Source organism: Lepisosteus oculatus, chromosome 8, assembly GCF_040954835.1.
Source record: "Lepisosteus oculatus isolate fLepOcu1 chromosome 8, fLepOcu1.hap2, whole genome shotgun sequence".
NCBI classification, from domain to species: domain Eukaryota; kingdom Metazoa; phylum Chordata; class Actinopteri; order Semionotiformes; family Lepisosteidae; genus Lepisosteus; species Lepisosteus oculatus.
Genome location: NC_090703.1, coordinates 19,743,751 through 19,762,596, shown reverse-complemented (window position 1 = coordinate 19,762,596; position 18,846 = coordinate 19,743,751). Strand labels below are relative to the sequence as shown.

Here is an 18,846-nt window from a genome sequence, read left to right as displayed (position 1 = left end):
TGTTGCCCACTCACTCAGTGTCTTCACTTACCATATAACCATTTTCTCTTTCAGTTCGCTGTTTTGGCTGATCCTGTTATATCAGAGACGCAGCTCTGCACCTTCATTAATAAATCCACTGGTGCTCCTGACACAGCAGTCCGTTTGACGATCTTTTCACACAACCCCTCTCAGAGACTTCACACTTGTCTGCTGGTGTTGTAGCTCTGATTTACTTCGGACTTCAGCTGTGCTGTCTAGACTCCCTCTCTCAGCTGTGGGAGAAGATACGCCAATTACCCTACAGCTTCTGTCAGCCCTGTTTCAGCTGGCCCTGTTCCTTAGCAGTAGACATCACCCCCATTGAGCCTGGCAAACATGTTACCACACATAGTTCCCCTCTCCAGCACTTCTGATGTCCTTCAGTGTAGCCTAAGCTGAGTCTCCACAACCTATGAGCCAGTTAAACATGATATTGCTTCTGCTGTTGCTGTTGCACTCCAGAGCTCTCACTCTTCTTCCTTTCCCATTGGATGGCTTCCTCCTGGCAGCTATAGTATTATACACCTACTCATTACTCCAGGGGACACACAGTGCCTATTCTACTTGTAATTTTCCTCATGTGGAATCTCCCTCCCTACGTATGCCAAGTATCCAGGTGCATCTCATTTTAACCTGGGTCTTTTCCTGAAAGTTCACTCCTTCACAACACTCGTATCAGAAAATCAGAGAGTGATTGTGAGATAGGTTATGTTCATTTAGAAAGAGGTCTATACCACATTATATTAGTGTGGTATAATGGTATGGTATTCCTATGCTAAAAAGGAAATATTTCTAAGTTAAAATTTAAACTGCTGGTGAAGACTTTTCACCCGGCGTGGTTGTGTAGTGGTTATTGTTGCTACCTCGGCTGTGGTGTCCTGGGTTCAATTCTGGCCTGGGGCATATTCTGTGCAGAGCTTGTTCTCCCTGTGGTTGTAAGGGTTTTGTTGGAGGTCCTGGTTTCCTCCCACAGTCAAAGAACACATGGTCTAGGTTAACTGGTTTCTCTATATTGTCTCCCATGTGCTTTTTGTACCCTGTACCTTGTGCCCATTATCTGCCGGGTTCCACTTGGCTCACCATCTCCCTGAATTGGACTAAACAGTCATTGAAAACAGATGGATGAATAATAAACTCTTAAATGAGTGTTCTGAAAAACATATGTGCCACTTTACAACTGAGTTTGGTTGTTCTCTTATGAGGGAAAGGAAAGAAAACAGATGTTACCCTCATATGGTGGTAAATGTTTGATGAAAACAGCATTCTGAGAGCTAAAACATGCTGGGGATGCTCTCATCCACTCAGTCTAGATAATGTGCTGTATGTAAGATTGAAGAGAGATGTATTAGGAGTTAGCTCATTAGGAAAATCAGACATAGAGCTCTCTTAGAGTTTATATCATACAGTAGGTTCTCAGCAGTTTTTAAGTGTACTTTTTTTACAAGTTTATTTTTTCTCAACCTTACTCACACTTGTATTTTATCGTGTTACTATAGCTCAATTCATTTTTAACACATGCTACCTTTTCACATCTATAAGCACACATGCTTTTTGACACGCAATAACACCACATTAACTTCCTGAAGAACAGACTGTGAAATGTCTGACCTGTCTGTGCCCTTTATACATCTTATTAATAATCCAATAGATTGTGGTAAAATGATGTTCTCGGCTCACACACTTGACTCAAAACTCTGAAACGAGCTCCCTAAAATCTATTACATTTATTTCATATCAGATACAATGAACTTGCGGGGTTTTTCTTAACAGCCATCATTCTACGGTCTGAAATTTCTAAGTTACAGGATGTTGTGAATCATCGGTTTTGAACTGTGGGAAGAAAGAAGGAGAAAGAGATAAAACAGATGGAAAAACAGACACAGATCATTTAAGCAAACAAAAACAAGGCATATTACTATAAACATGAGGAAAATTATAAAAACAAAAAACAATGTTCCTTCAGACTGTTCTAGAACCATTATTAACCTTCTGGACCAGGTCTAGCAAATTGCACAAGGCTGCTCAATGCACCAGATATGTTTTGGCTCATTCTAGTATGGATGGGCACAATAAACTTATGGGTTATTTACAACAGACAACATCCATATCTTTATTGATCACACAGACATTTAAGAACATACCAGTGGTAAAAATAGACTAGAAGCTCAGGCACCTGAAATAGCTAAGTACAGTTTGAAGTGCTAGCTTTGATATATATATTAAGCAGAGGAGGGGCAGGAGGTGAAGGAAGGATAGGGTGTAGTGGGCACTGTGCTATCTGGAAGAAATGATTCAGTCATATTCAGGATACAGTTACCAGCTGAGATACCAACCACAGTAGGCAGCAGCCAATTAAACATTTCATGAAAAAGGACTTCTAATCTCACACTCATTAAGTAATAAGCAACTGTTTTAGTTTTCTCAAAGATGCCTTGGGGCTATATCACTTCAGAAAAGGTACAATTATATAATGAGTTAAAAAATACATTTTTGAGCCTAGGGGTTGACTGGCAGTCTGCACTAAAATAAACATATTTAATTAGGGGGCAGTCTACATCATGATATAGAATAGTTTTGATAAGAAGGTGTAAATACAAGTATAATAGCTAACATCTTTAATATACAAAAATTAGAAATATTTCTAACATATCCTACTTAATTATACCATTGTTTAATTGCATATATTAGTGTTATGCTTGTTGTTGAAGGAATATTTTACAGGGTCATTCAGATTACGTAGGCCTACATTTCCCTAGTTATTTCCTGCAAATTTAGAATCTTCTCTGCTTTGTCTTCAGGGTAGAAATGGACACCTAGGCCATATAGCTGATGTAGAAAGAGTTACAGGTTTTTACGGGTGATTATAAAATCAAATTTGCTTTCATGTTTTAACCTTTAAATCTGGAAACATACTAACTTTGTATGTTTCCATAAAAGAGAGCAGCTAGGGGTTTAAAACATGCTCAAAGAAACCATACTACACCCGTGAAGGTAATTTAGTCTTTATGAATGTTAGAGGTAATAATGAAATGATAGGTATACTGTAAGTGCACTTTAATGCTCCACCTTTAATTTCTTCTTTATTTCCTTTTTAATATCTAATTTTGTTCTTCTAAAAAGGTATGTAAATACTAGTTTCAGAGCTGTGAGAATTAAAGAAAGTACTGTATATTTGAATGATACATTAAACTTGCAGATGAGGGAAAGATTGTCCACTTACCTTAAAATTTAATAGGACCTTGTTCTCATCCACTAACTTCTAAACTTTCTTATGAAAGTTCCTCCAGTCTGGTTGAGACTGTGTATTCATGTTTATATAATCAAGTTTTCATCTTAAATGACTCTGGTGTGTTTCATTCTCATGGCATTATATAATATGTAATATGTGTTTTGGAGAGTTGATTCCTATATATAATTATATAATATATAATTCAGGCTCTGTTCCTACTGTATATATGTTGCTTCTGTTCTTTTGATGTTGATTGAATAAAACCTCTATGTTTTGATTCACCTTTTGCCTTTTGCCAAATCTGAGGCCTTTTAAGAAATTTACAGGTGAAAAAAGACTAAGACTCATATGGTTAGTCTGTTGAGCCAGTAAATGTTTTTTTTTAATTTTGTCTTATTCACATTAGTCTCAACTCCTCTTAAACAAAGTTCACTCAAAGGTGTTATGATTGTCCTCATGACAGTTTTCACATGTTTTAACATCTAGCCAGACATGTCTACAAAGTGTATATCTAAAATGGAATATGTATCCAAAAAGAGCTGCCACACACTCATACCAAGAAAAAATGAAGTGTTTGAAATGAATTTTCTGATGATGAAACATTTCTGTTTCGCCGCAGTTTCCTGCTAGTTTGTTCTACAAAAAAGCTCTGATTGTTTTTCAGTTTGAAAGAACGAGAGCAGTGCAGTAAGATATCAGTTCTGGCTGAGAGGTCCTTTGCTTTTATATAGTAAATATCAGTAAGAAATAATTTAGCAACAGGACTATGCTATACTGGCAGTCTGTTACACAACAAAGAGGATATGTAAGAATTCTCTTCTAATTCAACCATTTCCCACGTTAGTATAGATTTAAAAAATAATATTACACTGTAACACACATTGGCCAAAACCAGTTAAATGTATTGAACACTTGAACATGATTATGAGTACTGTAGCATATGTTTGGCAAAAGTCCTGTATTTTCAAAGTGAACATTTCACCGCTGCACAAAGTGTGCCATCCTATAATATATAAATTATAAATTTTAAGAAAAAAGAAAAACACATTTTTCTCTCCAGGATATAGAATGCAATAATAAATTAAAAACCTTCAGAAAACTGTGGTGTAAACCCAGAGTGGACCTGGTCCATAAAATGGTGAAAAAGCTACATTAGGCTGATTTTAATGATTAATTAATGCTCGAATGAGTTTGTGAAGGAATCTCTAAATTACTTATTAAAAACTCAACAATGTAAATGGATATTTTTGTAGGTGAATGAGCTAAACGGAGTGTGAACACAATTAAGGAAGTTTTTGAAGATACATTTTATACAGTAGTCACATATAAAAGGAACTCATGACTAATACATAACTTTTAGATTTGCTAACACAGTAGTATGTGCAAAATACTGCCTTTTTCCATATCCACAATGCTACACAAAATTACTTGATTTGGTGAAATCACATGAATTTTTGTTTAATTAAACATACAGCCTGCTTCTAGTCTAATGCCGAGCTTGCGACTGAATGTTTGTTTGCCCAAACTTTTGTGCTGTTTTTTTTCTAAATTGAAGACGATACCTGCAAACCACCTATCAACCACAGTACTCAAACAGCATCCTGTTAGCTACGTGCGATTGAATGTATAAATGGTTTCCTGAAACGGTTTTTAGGCAGCACATTGATTTTTCTTAAGACAAGAAGCTAACCCAAATAACTTCACATGTATGGTTCTTCAGGACAGGTAATGCTGAAGTATGCTGTAAAACTTATTTCAAAAACAACAATTTAACAACAATAAGCAATTAGTGTACTAAGAGCCCAACTCTCAAGTAAAACAATATTCCTAACAGGCACTGAGTGGCAACAGATTTGTCCAAGAAAAGGCACAACTAGTTGATCTACAAATGTAGCCCGAAACTCAACACTTTTCTCGGACACAACACTCGATAACTATTACAATGAAGAAGTACACAAAGGTTTCTAAAAAAAGGCCTAGAAATTTTGAACGGTCCGTCACATGTGCAAAGGAAGATGATATTACAAAGGAGGTGTGCCAACTTCACTGTGAGCTAGACTCAGTTCCCCTCTCTTGTGACAGGAACTTCACTTTGTCGAGGCTGTACAGAAACCCACATTTCAATTAGCACATAGTAGCAAAGAAAGCTGGCAGTATAACTGATCGAGAAAAACAAGCCTTGAGAAAATATATTTTCTAGCACATGTGTATACAACCGTTCTTCTTGTTTCACTTCTTTTTTCCTAAATTAGCATGTAGTATGTAGAATAATTAACCTGAACAAAACATATACACAAATATACTGTATATTCATGCTGAAGCCTGTATTCACAGTGTGCACTATATATATATATAATTCAAAATGATACTGTGATGTTATGCATACAACGTTCTTCACAACTTTCTTCACAATGGCACTTCCACGTTCTGTAACAACCTGATAGCTAATGCAATCATTAAAATGCTTTGTAAAAAATACATCCAATCAAACAGCGAGGGTTTGTAAACGCTCGTGTTGGACACAATTCACTCATCAGGAAATTCAACGTAAACGTCGTCTGATCAAAAACAGTCAGTTCCCATAAAATTCAAACTACCTACGTACTGTATATTTTCAAGTCAGGGAACATTTCAGTCTCTTTAGAACATGTAGTTATTAAAAATGAATTTCACCAGTCAGTTGTGTCATACTTCGGCCAGCCAAAACACAAAACAAACGTTAGTTGGAAAACCTAAACCTGGGCAACACTACATACTGTAACATAACAAAAATTCTCACAGAGAAAGAGAACAACAGTGCTACAATTGAACAAGTGACATTTACTCCATACAGGGTCCTGAAGAGTGCATTCCAAAGCCATGATCAATGATCAGAGAAGCATCTAATTTGCACAGAGAAAACTAGTTCCATTAGCATCAGATCACCACTAAAAGCACCTGAAAACTACTACCTCTACAATCTCTTAAGAGATGTACGTTCTCTGAAATTCGCAAGAACAACCACATTTCTGCCATGTTCACCTCATGCTGCAGGAGTGTGTTAAAAGAACAACAGAGTGAAATCATGCTTAGAAGTTTTTTATACTCCTTGCACGCCTTAATACTTCTCTGTCCTTGGACATCCTAGGTGCCTTTTTATGAAGCTCTGTATACAAAAAGTGATGTTTGTGGTTCCATGAGGTCACCACAAACTCCTTGCATCTTGAAACATTCTCAGCATTACTCACACCTGAATGAGTCTCATTTATTTCTACTGACGAGCTTTTCATTTTTCTGTCAAAACATAACCTACAGCAGAAATGGTACAATATTACTCTTTATTTCCATTTTTTGTGTATTGCGCTTCAAAAGTCCTTTGAAGTTAAAATTTGTGTCATCTCTCTTCCGAAAATATTCACTTACAGTAAAATGAAGATGCCAGGGTAAAAAGCAGTTTTACTAGCATTTAACTTCATGAACTATTTAAATGCACAGGACTGGGCTGGGATACACATACAAAGTTATATTTAAACCTGAATCATAGCATGCTTAAAAACTTGAAAAAGCACAAACCACATTTCATGATATATAAAAAGGCGGTTGTGAAGTCTGATTCATATAAAATGAGGACTAGATATCTTCTATATTTATCCCGAAGAACAATTGTATCTTCACGATTTTACTAGGGACCAGTAGGATGGGTGTAGAATAGGTTAGGCATTTTGAAGAGGTGCTTCTCTTGTCATAAATAATTGTGCATCATTTAAGAGATGGTAAAGTAATCTTAAAAATAAAACAATGCTGTGAAATTATGATAACGCCTTAAATCCAGAAATGACTGCCATACTGGTGCGAAAGGTTCTCAAAACACGGTGATTGCTGGCTGGTTATAGCTCATTGACACAGGAATTTCCCAGTACACAGTCTCAGTGAACAAAGGTGTGTGCACAGGTCCTCAATCTAACCGTATGCTGCAGAAGTAATCCAAGGCAGATCAAAAGCTAGTGGAACCAAACTGGGACTAGAAGAAAGAGAAGAATAATTGGTGCATTTGAATGTTTCACAAGATTTTCAGGTGCCCCGAAATTGTGCACAGTACTGACAGCAATAAACTGGACAAGAAAAAAACTGCAAGCAAATACATACAAAGGGCAAAATGGACCAGCAAAAATGGGCATGGGAAAACAGGTCATAATGAATGGCCTATTCTACCTTCTGTGGAACTGCTTCATCCCAAGCTTCAAGGGCTGGTTTCCAAGACCTCTGTTAACCTCAGTACTGGACTTTAATACCAGTTCTCGAGATTAGTACTGTAAAACTACTGAAAAGAGTAGTAAATAGGCAAAACAACCAGATGCTGATGTAGCAATGCATTTATTCGAAATACACTCATTCACATGTGGTGTATGTTTCATTAGGAAGATTCAAGTACAGAACTTCTGGTTGAAAAGGAATTTGAATGATCCTTTTAAGAAGTGTCACGGGCATCAGCTGTTTTTCTTGGATTTTCCCTCCATGAAACAATGTACTGTATGAAATATTTTTTTTCAATCACGAACAGGTTGCCTTTTAGTAGAGTACTTAACAACTTCAAAAGCATGCTAATTAAAAATAGAAATTAGATTCCGCCTCACATAATAATAATGTTTCTTTATTAGCCGTATACAATTTCTTGCATTAGGAATTCGTCTTTTCGCCAGCTTTTCTCCATGGAGACACAGGGAGAGAAGCTTGGGGTCAGAGTGCAGGGTCAGCCATTGTATGGTGCCCCTGGAGCAGTTGGAGTTAAGGGCCTTGCTCAGGGGCCCAACGGAGTAGGATTCCTCTGCCAGCTGCAGGATTTGAACCAGCAACCTTCCAGTCACAGGTGCAGATCCTTAGCCACAGAACCACCGCTCCGCCCATACATATTGGAATATGTAAGTGTTTTTTTTTTACTAATACCAGAAAGTGATGGTTTATTTAAAAAGAAAACATTAAAATACAAACATAAAAATGGATAATGCATTAATGTCAATAACTTCCAAAATGGAAATTTCAAACAACCCCTTTTATTATGATTAATGAAAAGTTGTAATTTTTCTGTCTTAGTGCTCAAATATCTATTCATTGGCAGTAAGAATTCTTGTTTGTTTTGTTTTTTACCTTTTTAATCAACAATAAGACAAATTAGAAGACAGTAATCAAAATAAGTGGCTCAATTTCAACACTTACAGTATTATGTTGAAATAACAGGGGTTCATAATACCCCAGAAAGTGCATTAGCACTGAGGGCATGTTCAAAATCTATTAAAGTGAATTATATTACTATAATTAGACAAGAGCCCGAGGGCTGAAAGGAAAACATTGTCAAGTGAGCACAGTTCAGATGCACAGAGATGGCAGATTAATACAGTACTTGCGACTGTGTTATCTTCAGATAAAAATCAGTGCAGGTACTGTATAGTTACTTCACTGAATGTAAAGATTGCAGACCAACATGCGTACAGAAATTCCGAGGTAGAATCTGCTTAGATCAGTTAACAACCCACAGCAAAAGCTTTTCTCACAGAAAATCTCTACATGGTATTTCCTAAATAGAAACAATATAAGAATTTATATACTTTATATATATCGATACTAAGCATCGATATATAATGTATCTTTCTCCTCACCTAATCTGCAATGGCATCCTCAGATCAGCAATAATGAATTCTCTTTTTTGGGCATTCCAAGATGTAATAATAGTATGAAATAAACTTGTTGCCAGCTTGGACATTTTAAGTCATGTTTAACAGCTTTTTCTTTCCGCTTTTTCTGTTTCCTTGATTGCATGTAACACCCCGCCTTAGGTTAACCACACCTGTCAGCATTTATCTATAATTAAATATGCTTTTGGAGTATTGAGTAGGTTGAATTTGATAAGAGGTACTGTAGCCCACGACATGAAGTAACCCTCTGTTCAATCAACTTTAAACACATGTATGTTTCATTCAAAACAAAGATGTGTTTTAAGAAAAAGTAAGACGATGAGTTTTCTAACCTCAGGTGTAATGAGGATAGTACACTAAAATTACGTTATGAAGACATAAATGATAACAGGTATATACAGCACTAATATAGCAGAAAATAGAACAGCATGTTTGATTTATTTTCAAGGCCGGATATGTAGAAGTCTTGGTTTAGGTCACTGAAACTAATTTTTTTTAAGATTAGCTTAAATCTGTAACCTTTTGATACAACACTCCTGACTCGATGCTCAAGTAAGGGCAGATATAACTTTCACACATTACACATTTATTTTAAAACCCCGTATTTTACACTCACACACGCATGCATGTGTTTATGCACTCACCCTAACACACTATGGAAATAAGACTGTATACAGTAGCTGCTTGACCCATTTCAGCCTTTGTGAGCTAAAGATGGCAGTCCATCCTGTCCCAATGAAGCAGTAGAGTAAGTTTATTACCAATTTGTCTATTAACTTGCTCAACATGAGTAAAAGTGGTGTTGACTTGTTTACGAGACCTCTATAAAACACGACAACAGGTATCCATCTGCTGTGGAGAGGTAATCCTGTTTTCTTATCATCATTAGCATTACAATCTTTAATGTTAGCTTTGGGTGTTCCCACTGCAACACAAGACGCTACAAAGCAGCCTTTCCTTTGTCGCAGTACCATTCGGTTTCAATGATAATGAACACTTTTTTGCATAAACACAGCTGTTACCTTCTAATACCAATTTCTTATTAAATTTAACAAGCTCAATGATTCTCCTTGAACATCATTATATGTGGATACTATCCTTCAACAGCTTTACATTCTTTTGCATAATCATCAAACAGGAAATTATTGGCGTGTTTCCTGTTCCTGCGTCCACATGCATTGGCTCTCAATATGGTGTGCAAAAAAAGAGTACGTGGGCGGGAGGGATAGATGTATTCTTTCCTACTGTACAGACACATCCTGGAGAGGTGGTGCAGTATATTTGTGTAATGCTCAGGGAGACAAGCTCTCCTCGTTTCTTCTCAGGAGTAAATGTTGACTGATACAAGCATAACAGTTTGTGTTCAGACGTGCAAATATATTTTATGAATATCTGATTCCTTTTCACAGCACAGATACAGTATATACACTTACATACACATATATGAATGCATTTCAATGTTTAAATAATTTAACAGACTACAGAAGTGCCCTGGTTTGGACACATCTAATTGGATACTTTTTTACGTTTTGTTTTCTACCGCACCTGATAAAATACACAGCTTGGTTTGAAGGGAAGAAGAAGCGTTTCACAACTCAGCGTGTCTGTGGGGGTAATATGGGAAACTTTACCCCCATTTTTTGCAGCATACTGCTTCCTGAATTAAGCCAGACAATCAATCAAGTACCCCTTCTCTTTCACAGATGCAGAAAATGATTACCTAAGAGAAAACAAAATTGCAAACAACTTCAGATGAGAAAGCGGCCGCACACGATGTGACAGCTAATTAAACTGCACGTTCACTTATGACAAGTGTGGCTTTTCAGCCACAGATGTGCTGCAGCGAAAGGTATGAAGCCATATCCTGTGAAAGAGAGGGCGTGTGCCCTCATGTGCTGTTGTTTTCGCGCATTGGGACATCAGAGTTTTTGGAGTTCTGTATTTTGGGCAGACTGCTGTCAGTGCATCTGGGTTGGCTCCTCAGGCCCGACAGGCCTCGCCGGATCTCCTTGCGGATGTTGTCGCTGGCCAGGACGTAGAGGATGGGGTTCATGGCGCTGTTGAAGGTGGACAGCCCCAGGGAGATCGTGTAGGGTGTGTACACCTGAATCTCAAAGTCACAGCTGCCGCTCTCTGTGAAGTGAAACATGACTGCCCTAAGTAAGAGAATGATGTGGTAGGGAGCGAAGCACACCAGGAAGAGGACTATCACGGTGATAGCCAAGTACTTCACCTTCACCTTCTGCCTCTGTTGCAGCCCATCACTGGCCTGAATGTTTGCGAGAATGGAGCGGTTCGTGGCGACTAGGATGATCAGGGGAATGAAGAAGCCGATGAAGAACCGGGCGTAGTTGAACCCTGTCACCATTGCTGTGTTCTGCCCAGGCTCAAAGCACTTCTTCTCCTTCCCTTCCGTTTCCCCTTCTTTCATGATGAAGACAGGGCAGTGTCCGACCGCCACGATCACACAGATGATACAGGTGATGATCCCAGCGTGCTTCTGTCGCCTCAGACCCCTGGACTCCACAGCGTACGCCACCGCCACATAGCGGTCCACAGAGACGCAGCACAGCAGGAAAATGCTGATGTACATGTTGTTGAAGAACACGTAGCCCGTCACCTTGCAGGCCATGGAGTTCCAGTGCCAAACGTGACCGGTGGTGACGTATATTGTCCACAAAGGCAACGTGCACAGATACATTAGGTCACACAGGGACAGGCTCAGGAGGTAAATTCCCAGCACGTTCTTTCTCAGAACCTGCAGAAATGTGAGGTAGACCGTCGCCAGGTTCGCTGGGAGTCCGATAATGACCACGGCGCTGTACAGGATGACCAAGGGGATCCTGTCGTGCTCGTAAGGCAGTTGACAGCTCACATTCATGGCCACCTCCTTACTCATGATTTAATGAGATACGATTCCTGTTGAAAAGACAGAGAGCACAGTTAGGTGGGTGGTCCTTGCTGTGGGAGATGTTGGAACTGGGATTCATAAATTTTATCCATTAGTTCCTGTTTTTATATTATTGAATTATATATACAGTTTGTTTAGGTACTAAACTAAAATGTTCCCATTTGTTAATTATTATATATGGTACCATGTAATATTCTTTGATTTTCCTTAAAAACCAATTAAAAAATGTCAATGAGATTCAGAAGCTGTCTTTTCTTTCTTTTGTTTGTGTTTAATTTCCTCAAAGAAAAGGGTGTGAGTACATATACATGTAAATCCACAATACACACATGTGCTGTATACATAAAACCAAAAATATGCAACACACTTCTATTGTTGGGTTTTATAACAATTGTGTTAAGCGTGTGTATCTGGACCATATTAGCAAATTAATTTAATATCCTTGCAAATATAAAGTACCATGCTAGCAGTTTTTAAATGTGTTTAAGGTCCTAATAAAAGTTGCATGCAACGTTAATTGGCCAACACACCCAGAATTTAATTTATCTGCTATATACGTTTGAAAAGGACAAATTACTTTCTAAATTCCTTGGTCCTTATTATTCCACCCTGACAGCAGATCATTCTTAGTCCAACCATCAATTTTCTAACTGCTTCATCCAGTTAAGGGTCACGGGGGGTGCCAGAGCCTATCTCTGATTGAATTGGCGCTACCTTTTCATAAGTGCATTCAGCAGAATTAAAAAATATAAATTTCAAGTAGTAGTACTGTGGTACTGAAATTCTCTCACTCAGTGTTTCCTTTGTTCTTGGTGCTGAGCAGAAAAATTGATAACTCTTTCCGTGGAAAAATATTTAGAGGTGCACTCTCAACCTGATGGACATTGCCTATATGATAGAGATATTGAAAAAACAAATTCAGCTTTACTACACAAATCCTGAACTATTTATAACTCAGTTAATTGCAATCAACCCTGTCACTTTACAACAGAATAAGCTATAATCTGTGTTAGAAATGGTGGCATTTGAAATGTATTTTCATATATTACACCTGTAGCTAATGTTTTAATTGTCACTGTTCAACCCTGAAAATATTTCTCAGGTAAGGGTAACAAAAAACATTCATACTATGAACTTTTTCTGCTATTCAAATTCAAACAACAACAAATGGGCTGGTTTGATTTCAAGTAGTTGTACAATTGTAAAAAAGAAACTCCAAACACACCTAATGACCTAGAGTAGTTATTATTTATATATTAACAAACATTGTCCTATTACTTCAGTTAAACAACTTGAAACAAAAATTGTTTAATAAAATACTAGAGTACTACAACAAACCCTCAGCTAGAGATTCGAGGAAGACATGAACACTAAAATGACAAAGCACACCATTACCTTTAACCACTACTGAGTGAGCACTGGACCACAGCGCACTTATTTGAACTCAAGGGAAATTCAGCAAGTGGTACTCTGGGGGAGGTGGCAAATTATGTTGATATACCCTTTCAAATATTTTTAAAACAGTTAATATGACTAAGTCCAAACAATTAAATATCAAAGCACAGTCTAGACCAGTGAGTAAACTCCTCAAGGCACAAGTCCTTATGATTTTACATAAATTGTGAATTAAGTAAACCCAAACAATTTTAACATAACAAAATAATACATACATTTTCTAATATAATACTTAATATGTACAGACCATTAAATCGTTCACATACAGTAGCTCATACAGACTTTTGTAATGTGACCTTGAGTAAAATTACTTTCGAAGATGGTTTCCGTAAATGTCTTTCCCTATAAATGTATTAATGTAAATATAATAAAGAAATGTGAATTGAATACAAGCCACAGCTAAATAAATTAAAATACCTTCCCAGAAAGTAATATCTGTATCTCTTAACCATTCAAAATAACTGCAACCCTCCAAACACTGAAATTAGCTAGTGAAAACAATTCCACAGCCAACGTTGTTACTCCAACATCACATAAAGCATACTGGCTTCAATATGGATATAATGGATAGCACACAGAGAGATGCCCTCACTGCATCTATGAGCAGTCATAAGTGCACACAGAACTCTGTTACACTGTCACTTTTGTAATATTTTGAGTTTATCTAGTACAGAAGAATTTCTCTTAAACCCAATGCTTGTGCAATCCAGAACAGGAACATTTTCAGAACATACAGTAGCAGGAGACGGACAACAGCAGAACTACCTTTATCATAGATTACATACAGTAAAGCCAGCCTTGCAGTTTAAATGTCACAAGCATGCAAGTCAGTAGCATTTCCGCAAGCTGGCACACCAGAGGATTAATCATTACATACATGCTGATGTTCATTTTTCTTGTACCTCAGCGTGCTGACAGTACTGTGGTTTCTGAGCTCAGAAGCCCATTCTCGGCACAAGCACTGATTTGCAACTTTTAAAACTGGGGTCAATTTTCTAACTTCCCCACGACACCAGTCAAAATCCAAAATGAGAAAACATGAGCAATAGCTTTAAGATCCTCCACTTTCTTCGAATATGGCATGAAAATAGTAAACTAAAGAGTCAGTGATAACTGGAAGTCCCCAAAACTGTCTCATAAAGGCTTAGTTCCTTTTCTTGCTCTGACAAAGCAGACCATGGGAACTCCACAAATTCACCAGACATTTAGATCAGAAACAGTCACCCTTACATTAAGCATTAGTTTCACAATACATTCTTTAAATCATTTATCTCAGGGAAAACGTTATGTGCTTAACTCTTACCCAAAGCACGTTCTGTAAAGATATTTTACTGAAGATCGTCAAACCCTGCTCTTTTCTGGAAAAATATATATAATATATAAATAAATATATCATTTCGTCAGGCTAGGCTGTATTATGTGAAAACGCCTCTCATAAAACCTTTAGCATCCAGAGATCACAAAGCTGATTTATGAATAACCACGTGAAAGATGCATAAAGCGCATGGGAATGAGAAATCCAAAATCAATCATGTTCGCCGTGGACGCTACTTAAAATGATATTTATGTTGTATCTAAGGTTGTAGGTCTAACGTCTAAAAAATAAAGGACATGTTCCTTCCTGGAAATGTGATTGTATGATGAACATCTGAAGGTCCTTTTAACCCTTTGTTGTATAGTAGGGTGGTTGCAGGCGAGAAGAATTGTGACTTTAATAAGGCTGTATTAATGGTGTCTATGTGAAAAGTGACACGACTGTCAGCGGATGACCTCCTTATCTACTGAATCACTTTCTCGGCTTGTCATGTCTCATTACGGTCAGTGCTCTTGCTTGCCGAAGTGCGCTGTACGGATATTGCCCATCCATTACTCGCTGCAACAATATCTGCAGCCCTTGAACATGTGAAGCGTTGTTACTCTCTTTCTTCTTCACCATTTTGCGGATCAACGGACCGTGCTAGTCTTTGAGAGCTGTCAGCCCATTCTCAGACACATTCTCCGTCCGTGTGTCTTACACGTTACCGCCTTCAAGCTTTTCAAATGAAAAAATCATAACGAAAGACAACGTGCTTGGCAAGGTTACTGACCACCGCTTTAGTGTGTAACCGGCAAAGTGAATTCATAACCGGGTACTTTCAAGAGCTCTTTTAAATTAAATCTACAATCGTTAGGGCTGCTACTGTTAATTTTTTACTTAGATTACTAAGTATATAAAACTATAAAACAAACGCATTAACCTCGCGTAACACGCTTTCAAAAGGCGAAAAAAACACCTTTATTTAAATGCACGTCAATTTAGGTTACGATCTTTAACTTTAATCCTCCCATTTCCCCGCTGTGTGGGCAGTAGAGACATATACATAAATATACAATATAAATCAAATATTTTCGCAGCAAATTCATCTGTTCTTTGTCTTTGCACTAAAGAAAGGGGTATTGTATAATACCTTGCTTTTTCTCGGTCTCCGAAGATACGCTAGACGGAATTGGTTTGTGTTTAGCAGACACTTTAATAATTAATAACTGTCTGGAAAATTTACAATCAACAGTCTATGTAATCGGAACAGAGGAAACACAATTATGCGTCGCGGCTGTGCTCTATCTTTTAAGTACTTGGTTCAAAAAAATAAAAGAAACGAGGTACGTACTGCCAGTCTTCTGTATGGAACAAAAAGGAGGAAGTTCATTCAAAACCTATTGCCAACTACACACAAAGCAAGAACTGTACCTGAAAATGGAAAATGGTCGTAGTTTCATAGTTGCAAAACGAAGGGAAGATGTATAATAAAACGAGATGTACAGTAATCACCTATTCCTGATAGGATAGAAAAATCTTCACTTTTAGAGTAAACCGTTTTTTTTCTCATTTTTTCATTTTTAAATGAAAACGCCCTTAAAGTGCGCAGCTGTTCTTCACCACTCTGCTCTCAAAAGGTTTAGTTAGAGCCGTGGTTTGGGTTAAGTTACACCACAACCTCTGAACTCCCAAGAGACGTGATTTAAACTAGTCTTTCATCTCACCTAGGGCTAACAGGTGTACAGTACTAGTATGCAATGGATATAAAGGTTGGCAGTCTTTTAAACTCACCTTTCTGCAACAAACACAGGAACATGTTTTCTTCGAGCGCGACAGATCCTCACTCATTGTTCACCGAACGCATTCTCTCAAGAATCTTCTGCATCGTTACTTGGAAAGGCTCCGTTCTTGTTAACCAATCAGTAGACTCCGCAGTTAAGCCGCTCGCAGCTCTCTGTGTTGTCCGCTGGCCCGGTGCTTTTTTTCTAGTAAGTGTGCAATTTGCTGTGAAAGCGCCGCTTGCGAATGGGGCTCTGCTTCTGCTACTTCTGCGCGTTATTTCCTTTGCAGTTTAACATGCATCTTAAACAGAAAGCAGGCTTTCCATTTGTTGGCGTCAGTCTTCAGGGTAGTTTTACACTGTGAAACTACGGATTTGTGGGTGCTAAAAGAAATGTTAACTTACAAAATGTACAGTTTTTGTTGCTACTCAAGACTCAAGTTTTCTTTTTTAAATAAAAAAGTGTTGGTGGAGATTTTTGGAAAACTCGGGAACAGATTTCAGCCCCATTCTGGCAGATGTCTGAGTCAGTCTTGAGTACGTGAAAGGTTAAAATCCGCATCTACAGACAAGGAATTAAAAAATGGAATAGAGTAGATAACATCATTTCTGAAGCAGGATATAGGTCAATCGACAGGTTTTATACGTGTAAAATTCTTTACTTTTTTAGAACCTTATGAAGAAATTAATGACGGTAACATGAGTTGTGTAAAACGCTTCAAGAAGAGTCTGATATAGCTGTACGAGACATTTGTTTTTAGTCTGATCGCAGTTTGATAAAATACGACACCTTTCACTGAATGTTCCGTCTACTGTTAAAAAAATGGCCTATTAGAGCTTTTAGAGGTCGGCACAGTGGCGCAGTATGCCTCACAACGTTGGGGCCCGGGGTTCAACTCCTGTCCTGGAGCGATATCTGTAGTTTGCGTGTTTTCTTGAATAGTTCAAAGACATGCTGGTAGGTTAATTATCTTCTAAGGAAAAACATATGGTCCAAGTGTGAGTGTTACGTGTCTGTGCAATGGACTAGCGTCCCGTCCAGGGTGTGTCCGGTGTTGCTCAGAACGTCGCTTGCCGGGGTAGGCTCCGTCTTCACCGTGAGTCTGAATGGGAAGAAGTATGAATTTGATACTGAAAAGGTATTTATATTATATGAAAAGATTGATAAAATACCGAATGGTCCAAGAGAAAGTAAAATGCTGACCGATTTGCAGTAACTGTACAACATTTGCATTAATTGTACAACACATAATCCAACCTCTGAGGCACTGCAGTTATTTAGGCGACTGTATTTGAATTTCAGTTGGTTTCATTCAACCTTGCTGCCTGCCGGTATTTACATATGGAAAAAACATATAGCAATCCAGGGTTTGTACAGCGATGCTAAATTAAGAAAGCAACCTAAACCATATTTGACAATTATGCAATTTTGAACACCTTTGACCGACTGTCCCACCTTCACATTGCTTTAAAATTGCAATTGACCAACCTGCATTGTTATTACATTATTTAAGACCATAGGAAAAGAAGAAAATTAGCATCAATGTGGTGCAGTGTAGCGTAACTGTGGTTTCTGTCCTGGGTTCGATTGCGGACCTAGGGTGCTCTCTGCGTAAAGTTTGTATGTTCTCCTAATTTTCGTGAGAATTTACTCCTTGCTGCCCTGCACCCTTTAATGTCAAAGTGAAAACAAAATTCAACCAATTATCTTGAAAAGTCAAGTAATTAGTTGGATTGAGTTAATCTTGGCTCCACAGGAAAGAAGCAACACGCATGCTAAGTACCCGGTAGTTACTTGAGGAAACGGTTGTAGCGCATCTGTGACTAAGCCTCTTGACACAGACCGCCGTTTCACAGCGTGCACAACCACAAGTTCAATAGGGGCTGGCATGAACATGTGCACAGATTGTTCTGCAGTCTGTGGTGAAATGGGTGTGCGCAGCATTTCAGGCAGAAACTACAAGTGTAGTGAAACTACAAGGGCTCTCTGTATCTGAGAAGCAGTCAGTTTCGTCATGTGTAAAGTGCTCGTTGGAGAAAAATCCCGGGTTCCCTGGCGGGGTGACACTAATTCGCTGTGGTTATATGCAAGTCAGCTAAATGGTGAATACAGGAGCATGTTTTCAAAATGAGACACAGAGACAGGGGTTGGAGTTATGTTCTTCAGCCCAGAATTTTTATGTGTCTTCTGTCTGTGGTTAGGTATTCCCAGAATCTTAGCTGTTTGAGAGGAAAGAAAGAAAACACACAAGATCCTACTGTCATCAAATGGACAAGAGACCTATGAACCAGGAATTTGAGAATTACAGTAGGGATTTTGGAGAATTTCTGAAGTTGGGGTCAGCAGTCCTAGTGGCTCACTAGACATAAAAAATAATGTGACTGGATCACAAACGGGTTCTGATAAGGAATCTGAAAGACTCGACTGCCAATGTGCTTGCAATCAGATGATTGATGGGCCTTTATGAGCTTGAGGTTGGCCGT

General features: G+C 38.1%; 1 protein-coding gene across 1 annotated transcript; it reads right to left on the bottom strand.

Annotated features, from left to right (window-relative positions):
* Positions 1-7,584: 7,584 nt before the first annotated feature.
* On the bottom strand, positions 7,585-16,628 carry LOC102699086 (probable G-protein coupled receptor 132). Its single transcript, XM_015350925.2, has 2 exons — positions 16,374-16,628; positions 7,585-11,838 (listed from the first exon to the last, which is right to left on the bottom strand). The coding sequence occupies exon 2, from the start codon at positions 11,816-11,818 to the stop codon at positions 10,808-10,810; it is 1,011 nt and encodes a 336-aa protein (XP_015206411.2). The 5' UTR covers positions 11,819-11,838; positions 16,374-16,628; the 3' UTR covers positions 7,585-10,807.
* Positions 16,629-18,846: the final 2,218 nt, after the last annotated feature.